We start from the raw sequence: 20,957 nt of genomic DNA on the forward strand, positions 1-20,957 counted from the left end.
AGAATGCACACGCAGTAAGTGATTCCAGTGGTTTATGGAGCAGTGCTGCGTCAATGCTGACCTCCAACTGCCCACAAAACGGAGAGAGAGAAAGAGGTAAAGGGGGGGACTACATAGAAATGTCCTCCTCTAATAATGTTCAAGTGGAAAGTATCTAAGGTCATTTAGGTAATTACAGTAATAGAGAACATTTTAACTATTGGTCTTTTCCAGACTGTGAGAATTTCTATGTCTGATGGTTACACTTGTATGTAATTATATACAGATTTATATAGAGAGGGACGTGATGCTGTCCAACAGTATAATGTGTAAGGTTTGTGTAACAGGTGAATTACTAAAGGTAGACCTGAAACACAAATGCCTAGCATTATATTTTTTATAGGTGTCACTGATCACATGGACACATAAAGTAATTTAATTTTCATGTCCCCCATAAAATGAACCACGCTAACCTCAGTGATCCTCTCACGTTTCATCTACCGCATAGGGTAAGTAGCAACCAGGTCCTGCTAATCAAAACAACTCTATAAAATCAGAAGTTTTGGCAGTTTGTAGGTGTGCAGCATTCTCAGGTGTCTTAACACATTTTCAGCATTCAGCGAAAACAAACACCTCATAGGAGCTGTCAGTGGCGATGGTAAAGGGGTGATGATTTGGGCTTGTTTTGCAGCTGCAGGGCTTGGGCACCATGCAGTCACTGAGTTGACCATGAACCAAACCAAAACCAAAGTGTTCTAGAGTCAAATGTGAGGCCATCTGTCTGACAGCTAAACTTGGCCCATATGAGGTAATACAACAGGTCAGTTATCCCAAGCACATCTCAAATCTACAACACAATTGCTGAAAAATCAATGAATCGAGGTGTTGCAGTGGCCCAGTCAAAGTCCAGAGCTCAAATACTGTAGTGGGACCTTGTAAAGAAGAGCGGGCCAAAATTCCTCCTCAACAATGAGAGACTGATAAAGTCCTACAGAAGCAATTACTTCAACTTACTTATAATTACTGCTAAAGGTGGTTCTACAAACAATTGAATCATGGCATGCACTTTCACAGGGCCGCACAGAGCCCTGGGAAAATATTTTTTTCACAGGACTATGTTTGACCTTTTTTCTGTTTTCAACACCAACTGGATGGATTACTGCGAAATTCGCATTCCCACTGGGATGAGATTAATTGTTGGTTATGCCCAAGATGTGATTTGTTGCCAAACAAATAGGTTATCAGCAAAATCAAGAATAATCTTCACGAATCACATGGATTTAGATGGGTGTAGCTACTGTGACGTCACTGGTTTGTGAACTCCTTGAGAAGAAAGTTTTCACTGTCATCACATCACAGTGTTGGCGTTTTCAAACTGGAACCAGCAAGCACGTTTGTTAGCTAACAACTTAAAAATCATGAGTCATTAGCCAAGACGTATATCCAGTTAATCCTGCTTTCTGACTCTTAGAATGACCAAAATGTATAAAATGGAAATAATGTTATATTAGGTATGAACCAAAATGAGTGAGCCCATCAGGAAAGTGCTTACTGCAGTCAGAGCTGAGAGCCCTTTCCCCAAAGACTTCTACAGGGTTTTTCATGCAACAGGTATCCCCCCCTGGTGGCCATTAAAAGGCATTACCTGAATTGGCTTTGCTTCTCAGAGCCAGAGGCTACATTCATCTTTTACACTATGGTGCAAATTAGCCAGATATAAGCATCACTGCTGCTTAGTAGATTTTTACTTTTGAGGTAGACTCTCACCTACTGCTACAGAAGACAAAGAAGAGTTTCTCATTATCATCAAGAAATCTTTAATGTGAACCTGGCCAGTTTCCCAGTGTGATCATCAGAGACAGATTCGATGGAAATTATATGCACAGAAACATTAATATCACCACCTTTTTCTGTCTTACCGAAGGCATGGATGAACTTTAGGCTTCAGTTCACAAGGTTAGCAGACCAGCTGCTATCTACAGCTTAATTGATTGAGTATAGTATAGTCAGTGTCGGGAAGGTTACTTTTAAAATGTATTCCATTACAGATTACAGAATACATGCCCCAAAATGTATTCTGTAACGTATTCTGAATACTTTGGATTACTTAATATATTATCATGCTGTTTACAACTATGTGAATGTACTATTGCTGTGATTTATTATTGTTACTGAAGGTCCGCGGCTCCGAAGCGTAGTAAAGGGACCTCTGACTAATACGGCGGGTTCCGAGTTGGGCTCATAGCCGAAAAATAGCTTTACTTTGTTGTCTGGGTCAACTTTGCTTGCGAGAGACAGAGAGAGGCGTTGAAAGGCTGCTCCAACGGAAATTATTGTTTCAGAGGAAAACACGAACACAGCGTACAGTCGAGTCTTAATAGCTTACTTACAACTGGGCTCGTCAGGCACTCTTCTTGGCTGCAGTGGTTATTATTATATTTACATGCTTCCAGCTCCCGTTTTTCCTCGACGACAACTCGTACTTTTCTACTCGCCTTTTTCTCCCTCCTCGAGTTCACGGACACATAACGGGTATGGCAGTCCATTCTCCCTGCAGCACGGACTACACTGCCCATGATGCTACATTCTTTAGAGCTATACCTGTAGCATTCTGCCTGTTAGCTTAGCACAACAACAACAACAACAAAAAGGCGCTCTCTCACCCAGGAAACACGCAGAGAGAGAGTGTCACCTTGTAACCATGGCAACCGTAACGCTGCCACCTGGAACAACAGAACGTAGCTGTCAAACAAAACCCAAACAGTCCTGACCCGCGACAATATGAAACAGGAAAGTACTGCCGTGTAATCCATTTAATTCAACAAAGTAACTGTATTCTGAATACCACCTTTTTAAACGGTAACTGTAACGGAATACAGTTACTCATATTTTGTATTTTAAATACGTAACGGCGGTACATGTATTCCGTTACTCCCCAACACTGAGTATAGTAGATTAGTTTTCTTCAGACCACATAATACAGAACCGTGACACAATGTAATGTTCTCATGGTAATGTAATGTGACTCAGGTCCGTTGTGGATAAGCCCGTGTTCCAAAAGTTGAATCAGTGCACAGGTTCTGTTTCCTGATCAACTCTTTTCTGGGGAAGTCACTGCACAGAGAAGCAACAGTGACACCTGCTGCCCTTCTTAAGATACACAGCCATTACAAACCATTAAAAAGCTCCAAATTATTTCAATACAGTTTGTTGCTTTTGTTTTGTTTTTTATTTGTGTAAAATTTCCAAGAGCATAAGATAAATGCATCAGTTTTATTTGTTTGTTTTTTCTGTGGGAATACATATTACATATAACAAGTAATTAATGATCTAATTAACTTTAACGCATTAACAGTATAAACCTTTTTTTTTTACTGAGGATTTCAGCGGGCACCCAATCCTTGATATATTCTGAGCTCTTTTCAGAGACTTTATAAACCCTGTCTGCACGTATTTATCTTGTCAATCCAACTTTTCTTAAGCTCCTGTCTCCTACAGTTTTCAGCCAGATGACACAGTGAGTGAACAGTGAGTGAACAGTGACACCTGCTGGTCAAAGTGTGAATAACTAAGAAAACATCTACAGCTGTGTGTTTACGTTCTGGGGTCCATACAGAGCATTGAGGTGGACGATCATGTTTTCAGCGGGGCTATTGCCACCTCATGTCCCTCTGGATGCACCCCTATCCAATCCCCAAAAACTCAGTTTGACACACAGAAAAGCAACAGTGTTGAGAAACCATGAGATTGAAATGCTTGGCACTTTTGCTTGAGAAAAAAACAAAGTAATTGAAAGAGTTAATACTTTGTGATTATTTCTTTTTTCTGAATCTTGTCAACATCTTTGTATACTTTGAATTTAACCTGCAGGGATGGTTGTAAAACTCACAGGGATGCACACACATCTAACAGAAACGAACCGTTTTATTCTCAAACTGTTTTTACATGAGCAATAAAATACAACACTATGTCAACAATTGGATCGGTGAGTGTGTGTGTATGTGTCAGTAACATGATCAATACACAGTGTCCCAAAGTTTTACTTCATAGAGTAAATAGAAACAATGGAGACAATTCTAAACCAAACATAAACAAGGCAGAAGTGTTCAGTACATTCAGCACAGCAGGTAACAGTCGGTCCCAGTGTTCCAGCTGTAGCTTCTATAAAGGAGTGTTGACCGATTGATCATCTTGCTGGGCCAATCAAATTCACTTCTGTCTCTACCTGACCAATCAGGTGGCTCATCTTCCTCACAGTACCGCCCGCTTCCATCACAGCTCATCCTACAACATACAAACGTGTCAGACTCCAGTTCAGCGGCTGGGTTGATTTGTGCTTGAAGTTAACCGGCACTTACCTTTGGCTTATTGTGTAACCGTGGCAACAGCTGTTGTAGCCGCTGTCTGACGGTGTCAGCGATCACGTTAGCGTCTCGGCTATTGATATGCTCCCCACTCTGTTCATGCTGTCAGAACACACACATACACACACATTATAATCTTTTCCACTATTAAGTCAATCCATAACTGATTCTTTCCCATCAAATCTGATGATGAAGGCTGTGCTTTTTGCTTTTCTTTTGTTTTATAAAAGTAAACTGAGCTCTTTTTTTGGTGATGAATATAAAACATTAGATTATAAACCTTGCTTTTACTTTTTTTAAATGGTATTTGATGGACAAAATGTTAGAATGGGGAAAAATCAGGAGTTGATTCCTAATTAACAAAAATATTTGGGAGAAGACAGATTCACCAAAACAAAATAAAAACAAACATAAAAAACTGAAGCATGGAGAAAAACATGGCAAGCAACACAACTTACAAAATAAAAAGAGGCTACAGCCATGAAGTCTAATCCTAGAACATTCTTACTCTGAAGTGACAGTGCTAGTCACGGTGTGTGTGTGTGTGTGTGTGTGTGTGTGTGTGTGTGTGTGTGTGTGTGTGTGCTTACCCTCTTTTTTCCCAGGTATGGGTACAATCTGACAGTTGGGTAGGCGGTGATACCAGCTAACTGACAGGTCTGATAATGAGCCTGACAGTCAACCTTCCCTGCCCGGACCTCGCCTTTAAGCATCTGTCAATCGCACACACACAAAAAGCATGACTGCAGGACTCTTGACTACAAGAAAACCATACTTTTAAGAAACTCTTAATTTGTGCTTCGTCCCACAGTCTGTTGGAGAAGTTTACTTTCGGTTTGTCTCATCAGTCACTGCAGAAAAAAAGCAACAAGATTCATGCAGAGAAGCAAAGTTTTCACACCCGAGCTAGGACCTCAAACTCCGGGGCAAAGTGTTGACAGGGTCCGCACCAGGGGGCATAAAAGTCCAGGACCCAGTGATCCCGACCTGACAGAACCAGAGATCTGAAGGTCTCTGGAGTAAGGTCCACAGAGGCTCTGGGTAAAAAACTGTACACACAAGAGAATAACTCAACTATTAACACTGGACACGTCCCATTTCATTGGTTCTTTTACTGCAGAAAGAAAGAAAAACCCTAAAGAAATACAGAAAGACAAGAAAAGGCAACTTGCATCTCACCTCAGTGCCCATGTTCTCAGTGAATGGGCATCTCTGTGCCAACCATTATAACTCCTACAGAGACAGGCAGGCGAAAAGGAAATCAGTAATCAATAATCTAAGTAAAAAGAAGATGTAAGAAGGTAAAACAAATAATTCTGATCATCTGAGATGTTGTGATGAAACTCATATCCATATTCTCATCTCCTGGGAATATTCATTTCCCGACATCTGAGCATGTAAAGTGAGTTACATACGTATAGCGATCTGGCTGCCGGCTGTTTCCAGGGTACAGGCGGATTTCTGGGTATGCTCTCACACTCTGGCTCTGACAGAACGACTGAAAGCGCTGACAGTCGACCGAACCGACCAGGATCTGACCTGAAAGCAGCTGGATGGAAACCAAGACGGCGTCAGGTTAGAGGCTGCTCTCTCCTTCTGCTAGCTGAGTCCTGACCCTCTGTTTTCATCTGCTGATTTCTGTCACTTGCTTTAGGTTCATAAACAAAATCCCAATGTTCCTGGTTTTCTTCACAAATTCACTGTTTTGTGGAGTTGTGCAGATTCAGTCATAGGTATTAATTTTAAAACTGACATCTAAACTGAATTTCTTTCCTTTAAGGTTCATATATTTTTGGACCAGGGCACAATTTGGCTATTTTAACTGTTTAATAAATCGCATTCAAGCTTATGTTATACAATAAATATGGGTTTAAAGGAAAGAATCTCAGCTCAGTTTTTAGAAATATGCCATTAACTGTCAAGGACAGGTCATGCTGCAGAAACAAATCTATCAAAGAGAGAGCAGGAAAATTATGAATGGCAAATTGAGACCTTTGTACATTCTGAAAACAAAATACAAAAAGTGTCTACTAAGGTTCATCTAAAGCATACAACAGCAGAACAAGCTGGAGGCCGTGTCATGGCTCGAGCTTCCAGTGGCTCAGGGTTACTGAAGTTTACTGATCAGGTGACAGTAGAGTGAAGCAGCTAGATGACCTTTAAAGTTTATACAGCTCTCCTTCTTGTGTTCTTTCATTTTGTGTCTATGGTCTATATATGGCACATGTAAAGTGAGTTATACCCGGGCCATGCGTCTCCATTCAGGCATCAGAGCCTGACAGGGACCACACCAGGGAGCGTAGAAATCTACCGCCCAGATCTGTCCTTCATCTCGACCTGCAGCAGAGAAACAGACCACTGTGTTAGACTTTAACTTTAATAATCCGGCCTCTATGGTGCTTTAAACTGAAAGATGGGAATGGGTAGTTTTCATAAAACAGCAATTGCAGCTGTCAAGTTCTTTTACAACAGTGCTGTTCAAAGTCTTTGCAACTAGCCCTTTGTGCAAGAAGCAGTTTATTGTCACGGCCGTGGTTCAGGGGGTTAGGAAGCTCATCTTGTAACCGGAAGGCTGCCGGTTCAATCCCCAGCTCTGTCTGTCTTGGTCGTTGTGTCCTTGGGCAAGACACTTCACCTACCGCCTACTGGTGATGGCCAGAGGGGCCGATGGTGCGGCAGTCTTGCTTCTGTCAGCCTGCCCCAGTGGTTTGCCTCCACCAGTGTGTGAATGTGAGAGTGAATGAATAGTGGAATTGTAAACCACTTTGAGGGTCTCGAAAAGCGCTATATAAATGCAATCCATTATTATTGTCAGGAGCAGGTTTTACCTTTAATTTTCTCTGTGAAGCTTGAAGGATCCAAAATCAGGACCGATGGATTAACCAGGTCCTGCAGAGATAGAAAGAAGCCCTTTGTGATCTCACTGTCTTTTAAATACTCCACTTTGAGACCAAAGGCAACCAAAGGAAAACAGCAATGAAAAAAAATTATACTATGCATCAAATGTTATTTTGTAATAATATTGACAGTGGTGATGAGCCCTTTAGCTGCAATGATTTACTGAGTAATAAAAAAAAATTGATCATAAAAAAATTCTCAACACAAACTTTGCTTCGATGCTTTGGTTAATGCACGGCTCTGTATTGCACTGATGTGTTAAACGATGTAAACGTGAGCGCTTAACACAGGTGTGACTAAAACAAACCTTCAGAATAAATGTGTTTAGGAGCAGCGTGTGAATAAAAAGTCGGACAACATTCAGCCCACTCAGGCCTCAGTTTTAAACAAAAACACTGATAACACAACAGCAGCAATGATGATGATGCTGGCAGTTTAACGTGGACCCGGAGTCTGTTTACACACCACAAAGAGCAAAGAGACGGAGCCGTTACTGAGACATTGAGCTCAGGTAGAATGAAAGAAAAATGTTTCTAGTGACGTAAACAGCAGGGCTGTTCCTGTGATCACCAATGGTAAAAGGCATTAATCTTTAGTGGGGGAAAGCGAGCGGGAGTCCTTCATCAAAACACCCGATCATCAAACTCTGACGTAAAGAAAAGCAAAGTTTGTAGCTGCTCCGTCCACCGCTGTTTGTTTTACACAGAAAAATCTGCAGTAAATCTCCAGAAGTTGTATTAAAATGTTCAGATGAACCGTTAACTTCGTCCGAACCCGTGTTCAGCTCTCTGAAGGCTGACAGCAGCCGTCCTATTTTAGATGGAAACAATACCTGCAGTAAACAGGGATCAGTCTAAAGGGGGACATGGGGTGTAAAAAACCATATAAACGGCAAGTGCTTTCATAAAACATTTCAGATTAAAGTGAAATAATATAAAATATTGTATCAATTAAATTGCACTAATATTTAAATATATAAAAATAAAAGCTTTTTTTCACAAGCCAATAAAAATGTGTTTAATATATATATATTTGCATTTAAGAAAGCGTTTTCTTAAAAAAAAATGAAATTAATATGGTATGCAAATACAGCTAAAGGGTTTAGCTGGGTTTCTTCTTTTACATGCAGTGAAACTTTAAAATATTGCAATTTCCAAAATGGAAACCAATGAGCAGTTCATTCTGAAAGACCTGTAATCTCTTTTGAGTTTTTATTATTGCTCATAAATGAAACTCAAGTATTTCTTATCCGATTACTTGATTAGATTACTGATTCATTTGAAAAAGATTACTCATTACAGCTGGAGCTGTAAATTTCTTAAAGGTACATTTTGACCAAACGGTGTACAGATGACAAAAATCCAGGCAAAGAGGAGCCATTTCAGTTGTATTTGATGTAGTACCTGTATAAACTCCAGGATGCCATCAGCTGAATGATGGCCTTCATATTCATGCACAGAAGAACCATTAAAGATCACTGTGGTGGGATAAGCCTGAATATTATACTGAAAAAAGAGAAAAGTAAATTACTAATTGGTCGGCACATTTTAGCCTTAAGCTTAAAAATCAACAATATACACGGATGTGTGTGCTTACTCTAGAACAGAGGTTGTGATGGATGGTACAGTCCAAAGTGCCAAACTTCATCTGCCCAGCTAGCTGGATTGAAGCTTTTCGCAGTTCCGGCAGTAAAGCTCGACACGGGGGGCACCACTGCAAGCAAGAGCCAAATGTTTGTGAGGTTAATAAGTAGCAACAACAATTCTTACCCAATGTTCAAATCTGAGCTACCAAGGATTTAGGCTGTCGGTGGTCGTTATCACGTCAGTAGTTTGGTTTTTAACTAGTGCTATTTACAAACTTCAGTTTTCACAAAGTGGTAATAGATTAAAACTGATTTTAAGTCCCATTTTCTCACTTTTGGTTTTTAATGTTTTTACTACGGTTGACAAAGCTTGATTAATTAGCCCTTGTTCACACAGCGTTCTCAGTGTTTCAGGGTCTTTCTTGCCTCTTACAAGCTCACAATGCTCCCAACAAAGTGGTCCATATCTGCCTCGGAGTTAGTGACTGTTTGTGTTGTAGGTGTAGCACCACCACCAGCCCTGAAGTTAAACAAGGACTCTGACTGGCTGCATCATCAGTGCCAAAAACATTTGGCGCAACCAGCAGATTACTCTTGTGCTACGTTTGGTCCCTTAGCTCATAGCTCAGTCACACTAGAATAAAGATAGTATTAAACTGTCAAACCCTGCAATTATAAAATAAATAAAAAATAACAGTGATTGCATTGAATATTGTTTGCAACTGAAGAATGCACAAATAGCTCGCCTGGTGGGAGACGTGTCTCCAAACGATCCCAGTCCAGCTCAGACTGGATGCAGTCACGTGAAGCTACATCAGGGTCAAAAGCTATTTCAAAGTGAAATTCTGATATTTTTTATATTTAAAAAATAAAAAAATACAATTTTTTTCTTTAATAATTATTTTATTTTAAATAATTTATTTGTTTTCATTAACTTCTTTTTTTGGGTTTCAAATTTATTTTTTTTCACTTTCAGACTCTTGATCCTGATTTTGTGTTGTGACAGATTTCCAAAGTTTTGCAAATAACTCCGTCTAAAAGACAATGCAATCAATGTGAGTCAATCTGGACTGATAAGAGTAACTTGCCTCATCGATTGGCTTTTATCAATGTTTTACAGTCAATTGTCACATTATCACAGCTGTGTGTAACTTCTCAATCGCATTCAGCCAAATATAACATAAATATCAACGCTTAGAAGAAAGAGAACAGTATGGATATATTTTACAATTTATTTACTGGTTGTTCCAAAGTGGTTTACACTTTGTATTTTAGTCACTGAAGCAACTTTAGGTTTAGTCTACTATAATCTCGTAATATTTAATCAACTAAAACTAAAAGATTTAGATGCAACAACTACAAACTCTTTTGTAGTGAATCAAATGTAAATAAATAAATAAAGGAAGAGTTTGTTGTTCACTTTTGAGGTCACAGCTTAATAAATCATTTTAACCACTAAAATAACCACCTACTTGAAAATCTGCCACCAAAAGATAAAGCACAACATCATAATTGTGATTAAAGTAGTCAAATACAAACCGGAGCGAAGAAGTCGACGAGCCACGGCTCCTTTCTGTCTGAAGGAAAGTTGTCCGGCCCCAGAGTGGTGACAAAAGCTCGAACGCTGTCCCTCGCAAAACCCACAATATTGTACAACACATCTTTGCCTACACAAAACACACGAGTTAATGCAGATGAGCAAACCTTCTCTGAACGGATTAACTTAATAAGCCATTGTTCAACCAACCTTAGAAAAACTGGCTCCTCAAATAATAACATGAGCCCTTTTTTGGAACTCCTCTATCCTTGTAACCTTGTAACAAACTGCTAGTTGGACAAGACGTACATGTCCTCCTCAAACATGCAGAGATATTCAAACTAATTTAAACAAATAAAATGCAAGTGGAGAGCAACATGTATGGGCTCAAAATGTGGTCATAAATATTTTGTACTTGTAAATCGGTTTTGTACTTGTAAAAAAGATTTGTATGTGTAAAAAAGATTTGTGTGTGGAGTTAGCCCAAAAAAAACCCTGAAAGTTACAACTACGAATTTTGACCCTATTTTTCTTCCTTTAAGCTGATTGGTCAATGTCATGTCAATCACAAATTAAACAATCCAATCAGAGAACAGATGGGTTTGGCTGTCGGAGGGGCACTTTTTTGAACTGCAGGTCCTTGAAGGGTAATCTCTATATAAATATCCGATAGCAGTTAGGTCCCCTAACTTTCAGCAGCTGTTGAAAGGATAAAGTTGTGGTATATCAGTGGTTAGAAATACCATTATTACTTTAGGATTAGTTTAGCACAAAGTCAGGGCTGACCCAGGACCATTGCTGTGAGTCACAGTGCGCAGCATAAAAGTCCTTTCACATCGGACGCAGGATGTGCTGCTAATGCTAATTGCTAACTAAAAGCAAAGGATCCAGAATTTGTTGCTGGCTGCTGGGCTCTGTGGGTTTTTGCAGCAGCTCTACCTGTACTAGATGCACCTGCTCCTTGTCTTTTCTATCTCTGACTTTATGTCCTCTACAAGAGTTTCTGGTTTTTTTGCTAGTTCTTCAAATGTTCAATAAAAACATGTATGCTAATTCATAACGAAGAAAGCTTTGTAATGAAGACTGTCATTTCCAAAACACTGCCCCCCCTGCGTCCGCAGCGCTGTTGAAAAGGCTGTGGAAGTCCCTGTATTAAACACGTAGTCCTGTGACACAAAAATCACCAAACTCGGACGACCACAGACTGTTTTCCTTCGTGGTGATGAAGGAAAACGCTGGGTTGGCATGTAAAAGGGCATTTATTCCCTTCAAAGACCTGCAGTTCAAAAAAAGCGCCCCTCCGACAGCCAAACCCATCTGTTCTCTGATTGGATTGTTACATTTGTGATTGACATGACATTCACCAATCAGATGAAAGGAAGAAAAATAGGGTCAAAATTTGTAGTTGTAACTTTCAGGGGTTTTTTTGGCTAAGTCCACACACAAATCTTTTTTACACACACACAAATCTTTTTTACACACACACAAATCTTTTTTACGCACGCACAAATCTTTTTTACGCACGCACAAATCTTTTTTACGCACGCACAAATCTTTTTTACGCACGCACAAATCTTTTTTACGCACGCACAAATCTTTTTTACGCACGCACAAATCTTTTTTACGCACGCACAAATCTTTTTTACGCACGCACAAATCTTTTTTACGCACGCACAAATCTTTTTTACACACACACAAATCTTTTTTACACACGCACAAATCTTTTTTACACACACACAAATCTTTTTTACACACGCACAAATCTTTTTTACACACACACAAATCTTTTTTACACACGCACAAATCTTTTTTACACACACACAAATCTTTTTTACACACACAAATCTTTTTTACGCACGCACAAATCTTTTTTACGCACGCACAAATCTTTTTTACGCACGCACAAATCTTTTTTACACACACACAAATCTTTTTTACACACGCACAAATCTTTTTTACACATACAAATCTTTTTTACACACACAAATCTTTTTTACACACGCACAAATCTTTTTTACGCACGCACAAATCTTTTTTACACATACAAATCTTTTTTACACACACAAATCTTTTTTACACACGCACAAATCTTTTTTACGCACGCACAAATCTTTTTTACACATACAAATCTTTTTTACACACACAAATCTTTTTTACGCACGCACAAATCTTTTTTACACATACAAATCTTTTTTACACACACAAATCTTTTTTACACACGCACAAATCTTTTTTACACACACACAAATCTTTTTTACGCACACACAAATCTTTTTTACACACGCACAAATCTTTTTTACGCACGCACAAATCTTTTTTACACACACACAAATCTTTTTTACGCACGCACAAATCTTTTTTACACACACACAAATCTTTTTTACGCACGCACAAATCTTTTTTACGCATGCACAAATTTTTTTTTACACATACAAATCTTTTTAACAAGTACAAAATATTTATGACCACATTTTGAGCCCAGTACAATGCAAATGTAGTACTGACCATGGTGGATCTCAAAGTCGTGGATTCCCAGTCCTTTAAAGACAGCCATACAGGGTTTATGAATGTAAAGAGACTGACACAGCTCTGAGTCCGCTATACAGTCCACTCTGCCAACCTGGAAGGACAAACAGTCAGTCAGACAGGCAGGCAGACAGATACATGCAGAGACACGCACAGACAGTCAGATAGACAGATACCTGTATGTGGTCATTTCGGAGGAAAGCTTGTAGCTTCTTGTACTCGTTGGAGGCAGAGTTTTTGTTACCAAATGTAAAACTGATTAACCAGCGATGATGGGCCAATTTACTCTGGACGAAACAAGTTACACTGCATCAGAACAATTTTACATTGTACTTCTGTATTATATTGAATTGTGCTGTAATACAATACAAGTAATTATATTATGCACAGGTGGACTGTGCATCTGGAGTCAGAATACCTGGAAACTGTCGCTGGTGAGAAGTTCCAAATCAGGTAGATGGTTGATGACCTGATTATAAATTTCTTTACTGTCCAGAGTATTCAGCCACTGAAACACATACACATAGAGTCAGTATTCCAGTACTATACACAGTATTAGCACAGACAGTAGTGTGTTCTTCGTCTTACAAGTACACTGTCTGGTTTATTCAAAGCACTTCCAGGTGGGAATAAAGCAGTTGCTCCACTGGTCACCTGAAACACAGCAGAAAGATTAGCCAAGCAGGCGATACTGCTGGAAATAACTAAATCAGTCTAAAGTCAGTTCTAAGCAGAGCACTATGTGTTGACAAAATATCATCCTCCCTCCTGGCTGTAGCTCAGGGGGTATTGCAGGTCATCTACTAATTTACTAATTGGAAGGTTTGGTTTGTTCCCTAGTTGCTCCAGTCTGCATGTCAAACTATTCTTGGGTAAAATACTGAACACCACGTTGTTGTCTCATTGGAGTGTGAATGTGTGGGAAAAAGGGTGAACGAGGCATGCTGTATAAAGTGCTTTGGGTGCTGAGGTAAAGTAGAAAAGCACTATGTAGAAACCATTTACCCCCATCTTTGCAGATGATACTCCCACTTACATTGTATATAAACCCAACTACACAGATATCTCATGCAAGTACCATTACTATAGTACTTCTGACCCTTACCTGGAAACTTGCACAGATCTGTTCATCTGCTGTGCAGTCCATCCATCCCACCTTAACCAGACCATCCTACATTCAGACACAAACACTTAGCAGTTATAAAGAGATCAAACAGGCGCTGTAGTATTTATTACAACACATACATCAGCATCACAGCTACTAATAAACTTGTCATGATAGAACTACAAATAAAAGTTAGATTTTTTTAAAAGATTTTTAACATTACACAATGTACGTTACAAATGAAACATAACTTGAGGATAGTGAGCTACCTTTATAGGATTCAATCAAATTGCCTAGACGACACTAACTGTCATAGGTCTGTCGGTCACACACAGACATCGTTTACAAGGCTGTTCCTCGCAGCTATTAGATTGGAATGACAAGCTGGAAATCCAAAGTACGTCCTCACTTCAAAAGGTTAGAGGACAAATGCATGAAGATGACACACAACCCCTCAGAGAAAACATTTGCCTGTCATTCATCAGCCCCAAATAAAGCTTATCATTTGAAAAATATAAAGAGCCACACAGCAACACTGTGGTTAGACACACGGTCTCTTTGGTGACACATTCACATAAGTAGAATTTAGCATTTAAGCCTTTTTTTTTGTCTTTGTCTTTCATGTAGGACAGTGTTAACATTATTAGTGACATATATCCTCAAGGCCCTTTCACATAGGACGCGACATGCGCTGCGCTGACCGCTAACTAGAGCGAAGGACCCAAATTTTGTGCTGTGCTGACCGTTGTGCTCTGCCTGTACATCTTTTTTTTTGCAGCCGTTTTACGTGTAGTAAGATGCCCCTGCTCCTTGTCATTTCAAAATCTCTCTCTCTGACTTTTCTCTCTTCTCAAGTACTTTAGAGGAAAAAAATGACCTCTTCAAGTGTTTGAAAATTTCTAAATCCATCCAGGGCCAATTTAACCAATCCCATAAAACACACCTGCTGTGTGTCTGTGATATCACATCTCTAAAGCAGTTTTGTTCTGTTCTTCACACAGCTTCAAATGACATAAAATCTGAATGATCGTTAGAAGCAGAGCATGTGGTCTGCACCAGGCCTTATAATTTGACTAGATTCTCTCTATGCCTGATTTACTGTCCTCCTTATCTGCTCCGTGCAGCTTGAAGCAACTTCCATAAAAAATATTTTATGTAAGTGATGTGGCGCACAAAGCAGATTCAGGGATTCTTCTGAATCACACTGCAGTGTGTCTGGTGGGATTTAAGCATTTCTCTGAGTGGGTATTTCAGGTGTAAGAGTCATGGGTCTGGGAGACTGAAAACCAAAGCTGCGTGCCCCTCCCTGCATGGCTTTATAAAATGCTCTACTGGCTCAAATCTTTAAAGTGAATTCATTTATTCAGCAGACACAGCATGTCTCTGTGATAAACAGCTGTAAAAACATTACTGCTGTTGTCTCACCAACATTCCTGCCAGCTTCTGTCTCGTTCTTGGCTCCAGGCAATCTGAAAAAGAGACAAACACCATTTATTTTAAACAACAAGCTTGATAACACCAGTACACTCTGTGTGTCCACGTATCAGAGCACATGGTTATGTAGACTGATTTGTGACACATCTGCCTGTCTTTTCATAAAGAGTCTTGTATGTGTGTGTATGTGTGTGTTAGCATGCAAAAAAAAAGCTGACTGTGCACATGTGTTACCTCCACTGTCAGAGCAGAAGGTGATCAGCCAGCCAAGCCCTGACGAGAACGCGCTCTCTATCTCGCTGAACACGTTACCTGGAAAAAAAAACATTAGTACGTATAGGATGAGGAATAAACTCGAACAACAGAAAAACTCTCCACAGACTGTATTTCACTGAAAGTTTAGCCAGACTGCTCGCTAACACAAAGTTAGCTCATCTCAGTGTGGTCGCGGGTTGTAGTTCACCTTGCCAGAGCTGAGTGATGGTTGTAGTGATGAACTGCATGGAGAAGCGAACCAGGTTGTCTCTATTGCGCTCCCCATTGAATTTCTCTGGTCTCTACAGAAATGCAAAGAATTGATAAGAAATTATAAGAAACAAAACATGGAACATGTTAAATAAAGCTTTCAAACAGTGAGCGCAAACTTTTATGTCTGGGTTTTACTTTGTGAATGTGTGAATGCACAAACTCATCAGCGGAAAAGTGACATTACAATGCACCAACTAAACATGTGCCTCAAGCAGCAAACATCAAAGAGGTTTAACAGAAATAACCACTCGGCTGTCGGGTCTCCATCTGTCTGTCTCCGCATCCACAACAGAGTGCAATCAAAGCTATACACGGTTCTCCAACAGCATCAGTAGTTGAAGTAAATGTACCCTTGAATGAGAACGTACTCACTGATTTTCCTTAACATGCACTTTTTGCTTAGTGTAAACAAACAAAGGAGGCAAAGGATAAATAAGCTGTTTGCCTATCATAGGAAAAGTTCAATTATGGACTAACACTGGTAACTGTATACAACTGGTTTCAAGCTTTTGTCATTACTTTGATGAGTCTGTTAAACTCATTTATCGACGTTCGATTGAAACTTTTACTTGGTGCCTGCTCAGGTTTGTAGTGTTCAGGTGCTTGAGCTAACTCAGTATGTGCATGTACTACATTCATTTTTCAAAGTTGAGCTATATCCATTTTTGCTACAAAAAGCAGCAAACACACCTGTCCTGATCTGTATATGTACAGACTGGGGTAGCTGTTGATGCCCTTCCTCCTGCAGAGATGATTGTTGTCTCCACAGTTCACCGCTCCAATCCTGATCACACCATCCATCTCCTTGGCAAAATCCCTCCACTGTGACATGCAAAGGTCAAAGCAAACAGACACGTACATATTTTAGTAACTCACTCTGTCTGACACAGAGTCTAACTCTGTCTATGTGATTATTATCAAGTTACAACTTGAGCAAGAAACTAACAAAACCAGGAATGTTTTTCTAACAGATGCATATATAACACAGAAGAAAACAAAATCATAAAAGGGTGCAAGACTGAGGATGTGTGTTTAGTGTGTTTCTTGTGTAGTGTTACCGTCGGAGCCAGCTGGTGACAGTGGGAGCATCGTGGGAAATAGAAGTTGATGAACCAGATTTCTCCAGAGTTCACTGCTGCTTCTGAAGCAGACACACAGACACGTCAGTCACTACCTGTTTACGCTCTTGTTTCTCACACGGTGTTTGTGTCGTGGTGCCTTTGAAATCCTTTTACTGTTGCTCCCACTGATAAGAGTGGGGTAAAACTACAGTTTGGAGAAAGCTGCACAGCTGTTCTGCTTTATGCTAAGGTCTGAAGACTTACAGGAAAAAAGGTTTACGGCACATATATACACACACAAAAAAAACAGACAGCAAATAGCAGTTACTCTGGAGTTGGACCAGCCATTCCCAAACTTCAAAGTTTGAATAGTACCCTGCAGCTCACCCAAAACTAAAATCAAACAAGAAAACCATTAAACATTCCCTTTGTGTTTTCAATTTGATTTGCTGCTGACAGGTTTACTTCCAGATTAGGCTCTTTGTGTCTGATGACAAGATATGAAATAAGTTCAGGATAAAAAACATTTTAGAACCAATCCAGCATGCAAGACAAACAACTGAGAGCCTCTTCACTCATGAGCAGAGAATTTGAAATCAGAAGAAGACAAAGACATCCGTCATGAAAGAATGGAACCTGATGTCTATGTGACAGTGGGTAGGACTATTACAATTACAATGTGTGGAACCGCACATAGTAATTACAAGTGTATAAATGTGCGTCTGGGATGTCAAACATAAGACTGAGGGGCGAGAACCACAGATTAGATTTTGGACTTTGTACTGTGTTTTGTCTTTCAGACAAAATAATTTTTCTTCAGTCCTCTCAGACTGCTCATTGTGGATAACTAAATGTGAACATTTGAGAATGTGCTAAAATGTTTTTATACAAGAACAAACAAACAGTTTGTTTGTTTGGTGGGTTGATTGGTTGTTTGGGGCCATTGCACTGTTTTTCTGTTCCAGCACAATTAAGATTAGCTCAGGCTCTGTATGACAATGAACTAAAATGTGTTTGACACCTCTGAAGTTAATTATGCAATGTATGATGTCTGTCATTAAACAAGAACAACAAGATTTCAAAAGCCAATCAAAATAAATTTGAGAAATCTTTAAATTTACATAGTTCTTACGTGTTGGCTTTTTCTGAAAGGAAAACATCAAACAATCGAAAAAGGATGAAGGTTTTTCTCATTTGTACACTAAAGCAAAAACAGAATATGTTTTATATCTTACCAAAGTCTCCACTGTCCAGCGTGATGATCTCCAAATCATCGTCATATATACCTGGACAGAAAGACGAACTTAAATACTGAACAACTCTTTGTTCACAGCAGAGCTAGCTATTCTTTTCTTTTTACAATATCCTCATAAAACGATTTCTATACAAACAATTGTAAAAACATTCAAGTGTTGTAACATCCCATTGGTTACTTACCAAAGTCATATCTGTAGTAGTTCCAGCTCTCATAGCGTCCGCCCTGCTGCTCGTCCAGTCCTTTTTCTCCATATTTATCATATTTCTTTCTCAGGTCTTCATCCTTCAGAACTTCATAGGCACGATTGACCTGCAGGAACTTCTCATGGGCTGAGGGGTCACCCTGAAATAGTCGATAAGCATCAGTTTTGTCAGGGTTTCATAGAGACGCGACAGATTTCAGAGAATTACTGTGTCATTTTTTTGTGTTTCTGGATTGTGGTTTGTCCGTGTAACTCACAGGGTTTTTGTCAGGGTGCATGGTGAGCGCCAGCTGCTTAAAGGCCCGTCGTATCTCTTTGGTCGTCGCTTCCCTGCTGACTCCCAGCAATTCATAGTAGTCCTGGCCCTCTGCCCAAACTGCCACCAAAAGGACGGTGAGGAGCATCGGCAGCACCATAAGCCAGATGGACCGAGGGTGTTGGGCCCTTAAGGCAACCCTGTGCGCCATCGGGAATGTTCCTTCAATGAGTCAACAAGCAGCCGCAACTAAAGGAACTGGGGCAGAAAGACACAAAGATCAGTTCTAAATACCCTGTCCACCCAACCCTGTAGCCATTACCATCCCCTTGCCTCACTAATATCACAGTAAGTGAGGCAAACAGCTTCTTTCCACAGCAAGAAAAAAAAACAAATACAGTCACTACAGGAGAGCCAGCATGTCACCTTAGGAGTGTCGTTTACATATGTGGCCTGTTTGGATTGGCTTAAAGGATGGAAGCATTATCTCTACTTTTATATGGCCTCAGGCTTTGGAAGGACAAGTGGTCTGCAGATAAAAGAAAGAGGAGCATTTTTTTACACCGTTGTCTTTTGCATTGCAGTTTCCTGCACCTTGAACTATTCAAACAGTTGCTTTGATATCCGCAGATTTCTTCCCTGTTTTCAGGGTCACTCCAGGAGGATCGCCTATTTTTATGGTACAACAGTTTTCCTCGAGAAAAATGAACATACTACAACATATTTAATTTTACATCTTACACAAACAAAAATTTAAATGAAAGCTGCATCTGCTTCCACGAAGCTGCCTTTTAATTAAATGGTAATTACATTTGATAAACGGTAGCTTTCAAAGTAAAAGCCTCCATTTCTCTATTCTTGATCAGAAACAGAGCATCCATGTAGATTTGGGAACTGTTTACGAGATTAAGGGAGAAATAAATAGCAATAATAGCACTCAGATATTTAATCAAAATTCCAGAAGATTCTGAAAAACAAGCCTAGTGAAAAATATTTTTCTTGATACAGTAGACGAAGCCAAAAAGGCGATACATCAAAGTACATGCATTGTTAACACGCCTGTGGTTATTCCTGTTACAACTTGCTCAGCTAACTAGCTCGTTAGCTTCACTGCGACACGGAGCTGTTTGCTGTCTTATTGGTGAAGCAAAAGCCAATATTCATGTAATATTTAGCAGACATTTCAATATTAATTTTTAATGCGTCGGCTTTGTTACCTTTAAAGAGTCCCAACTTCCAAAAGTCTGGAGATGAAGATCCGCATCAGCGTCCGGCTCGGACCCGGCATCAAGTTGCACACAACAGCCCAAGCTGCTTCCGCTTACTGTGCTTCACAATAAAGGTCGTGCAGCTAAACGGTACACTCTGAGTCTCACACAGACAAAACTAAAACTTTATGTATGTTCAGAAAGCCACTCGTTAATCTAATTTCATTGTGTTATTCTGTTTATGATGGCCTGTTCCCAGTGTTGGGAAGGTTACTTTTAAAATGTATTCCATTACAGATTACAGAATACATGCCCCAAAATGTATTCTGTAACGTATTCCGTTACGTTACTCAATGAGAGTAACGTATTCTGAATACTTTGGATTACTTAATATATTATCATGCTTTTTACAACTACGTGAATGCACTATTGCTGTGATTTATGAAGGGCTCCGAACCCGTAGTAAAGGGACCTCTGACTAATACCTCGGGTCTGTGTCGGGCTCGTAGCCAAAAACTAGCTTTACTTTGTTGTGTGGGTCAACTTTGCTAGCGAGAGACAGAGAGAGGCGTTGAAAGGCTGCTCCAACGGAACTTATTGTTTCGGAGGAAAACACGAACACAGCCTACAGTCGAGTCTTAATAGCTTACTTACAACTGGGCTCGTCAGGCACTCTTCTTGGCTGCAGTGGTTATTATTATATTTACATGCTTCCAGCTCCCGTTTTTGCTCGATGACAACTCCTACTTTTCCACTCGCCTTTTTCTCCCTCCTCACGGTCACAGACCCATAACGTGTATGGCAGACCATTCTCCCTGCAGCACGGACTACACTGCCCATGAGGCTACATTCTTTAGAGTAGCATTCTGCCTATTAGCTTAGCACAACAACAACAACAAAAAGCCGCTCTCTCACCCAGGAAACACTCAGAGAAAGAGCGTCACCATGGCAACCGTAACGCTGCCACCTGGAACAACAGAACGTAGCTGTCAAACAAAACCCAAACAGTCCTGACC

General features: G+C 39.9%; 1 protein-coding gene across 1 annotated transcript; it reads right to left on the reverse strand.

The window, feature by feature from the left end:
• Positions 1–3,885: 3,885 nt before the first annotated feature.
• Positions 3,886–20,791, reverse strand: dnajc10 (DnaJ (Hsp40) homolog, subfamily C, member 10). Its single transcript, XM_085249674.1, has 26 exons — positions 20,596–20,791; positions 19,951–20,057; positions 18,735–18,991; positions 18,455–18,617; positions 18,253–18,303; positions 17,015–17,097; positions 16,647–16,778; positions 15,892–15,985; positions 15,663–15,740; positions 15,420–15,463; positions 13,995–14,060; positions 13,478–13,543; positions 13,308–13,397; positions 13,066–13,176; positions 12,869–12,983; positions 10,366–10,493; positions 8,838–8,954; positions 8,645–8,746; positions 7,172–7,232; positions 6,586–6,680; positions 5,759–5,892; positions 5,523–5,576; positions 5,245–5,392; positions 4,934–5,056; positions 4,338–4,445; positions 3,886–4,263 (listed from the first exon to the last, which is right to left on the reverse strand). Exons 3-26 carry the CDS (start codon positions 18,942–18,944, stop codon positions 4,252–4,254), a joined length of 2,385 nt encoding a protein of 794 aa, XP_085105800.1. The 5' UTR covers positions 18,945–18,991; positions 19,951–20,057; positions 20,596–20,791; the 3' UTR covers positions 3,886–4,251.
• Positions 20,792–20,957: the final 166 nt, after the last annotated feature.

The sequence above is a fragment of the Mchenga conophoros genome, linkage group LG16 (genome assembly GCF_057382185.1).
Source record: "Mchenga conophoros isolate Kocher_MC1m ecotype Shallow Benthic linkage group LG16, M_conophoros_male_GT1.1, whole genome shotgun sequence".
Taxonomy (NCBI): Eukaryota; Metazoa; Chordata; class Actinopteri; order Cichliformes; family Cichlidae; genus Mchenga; species Mchenga conophoros.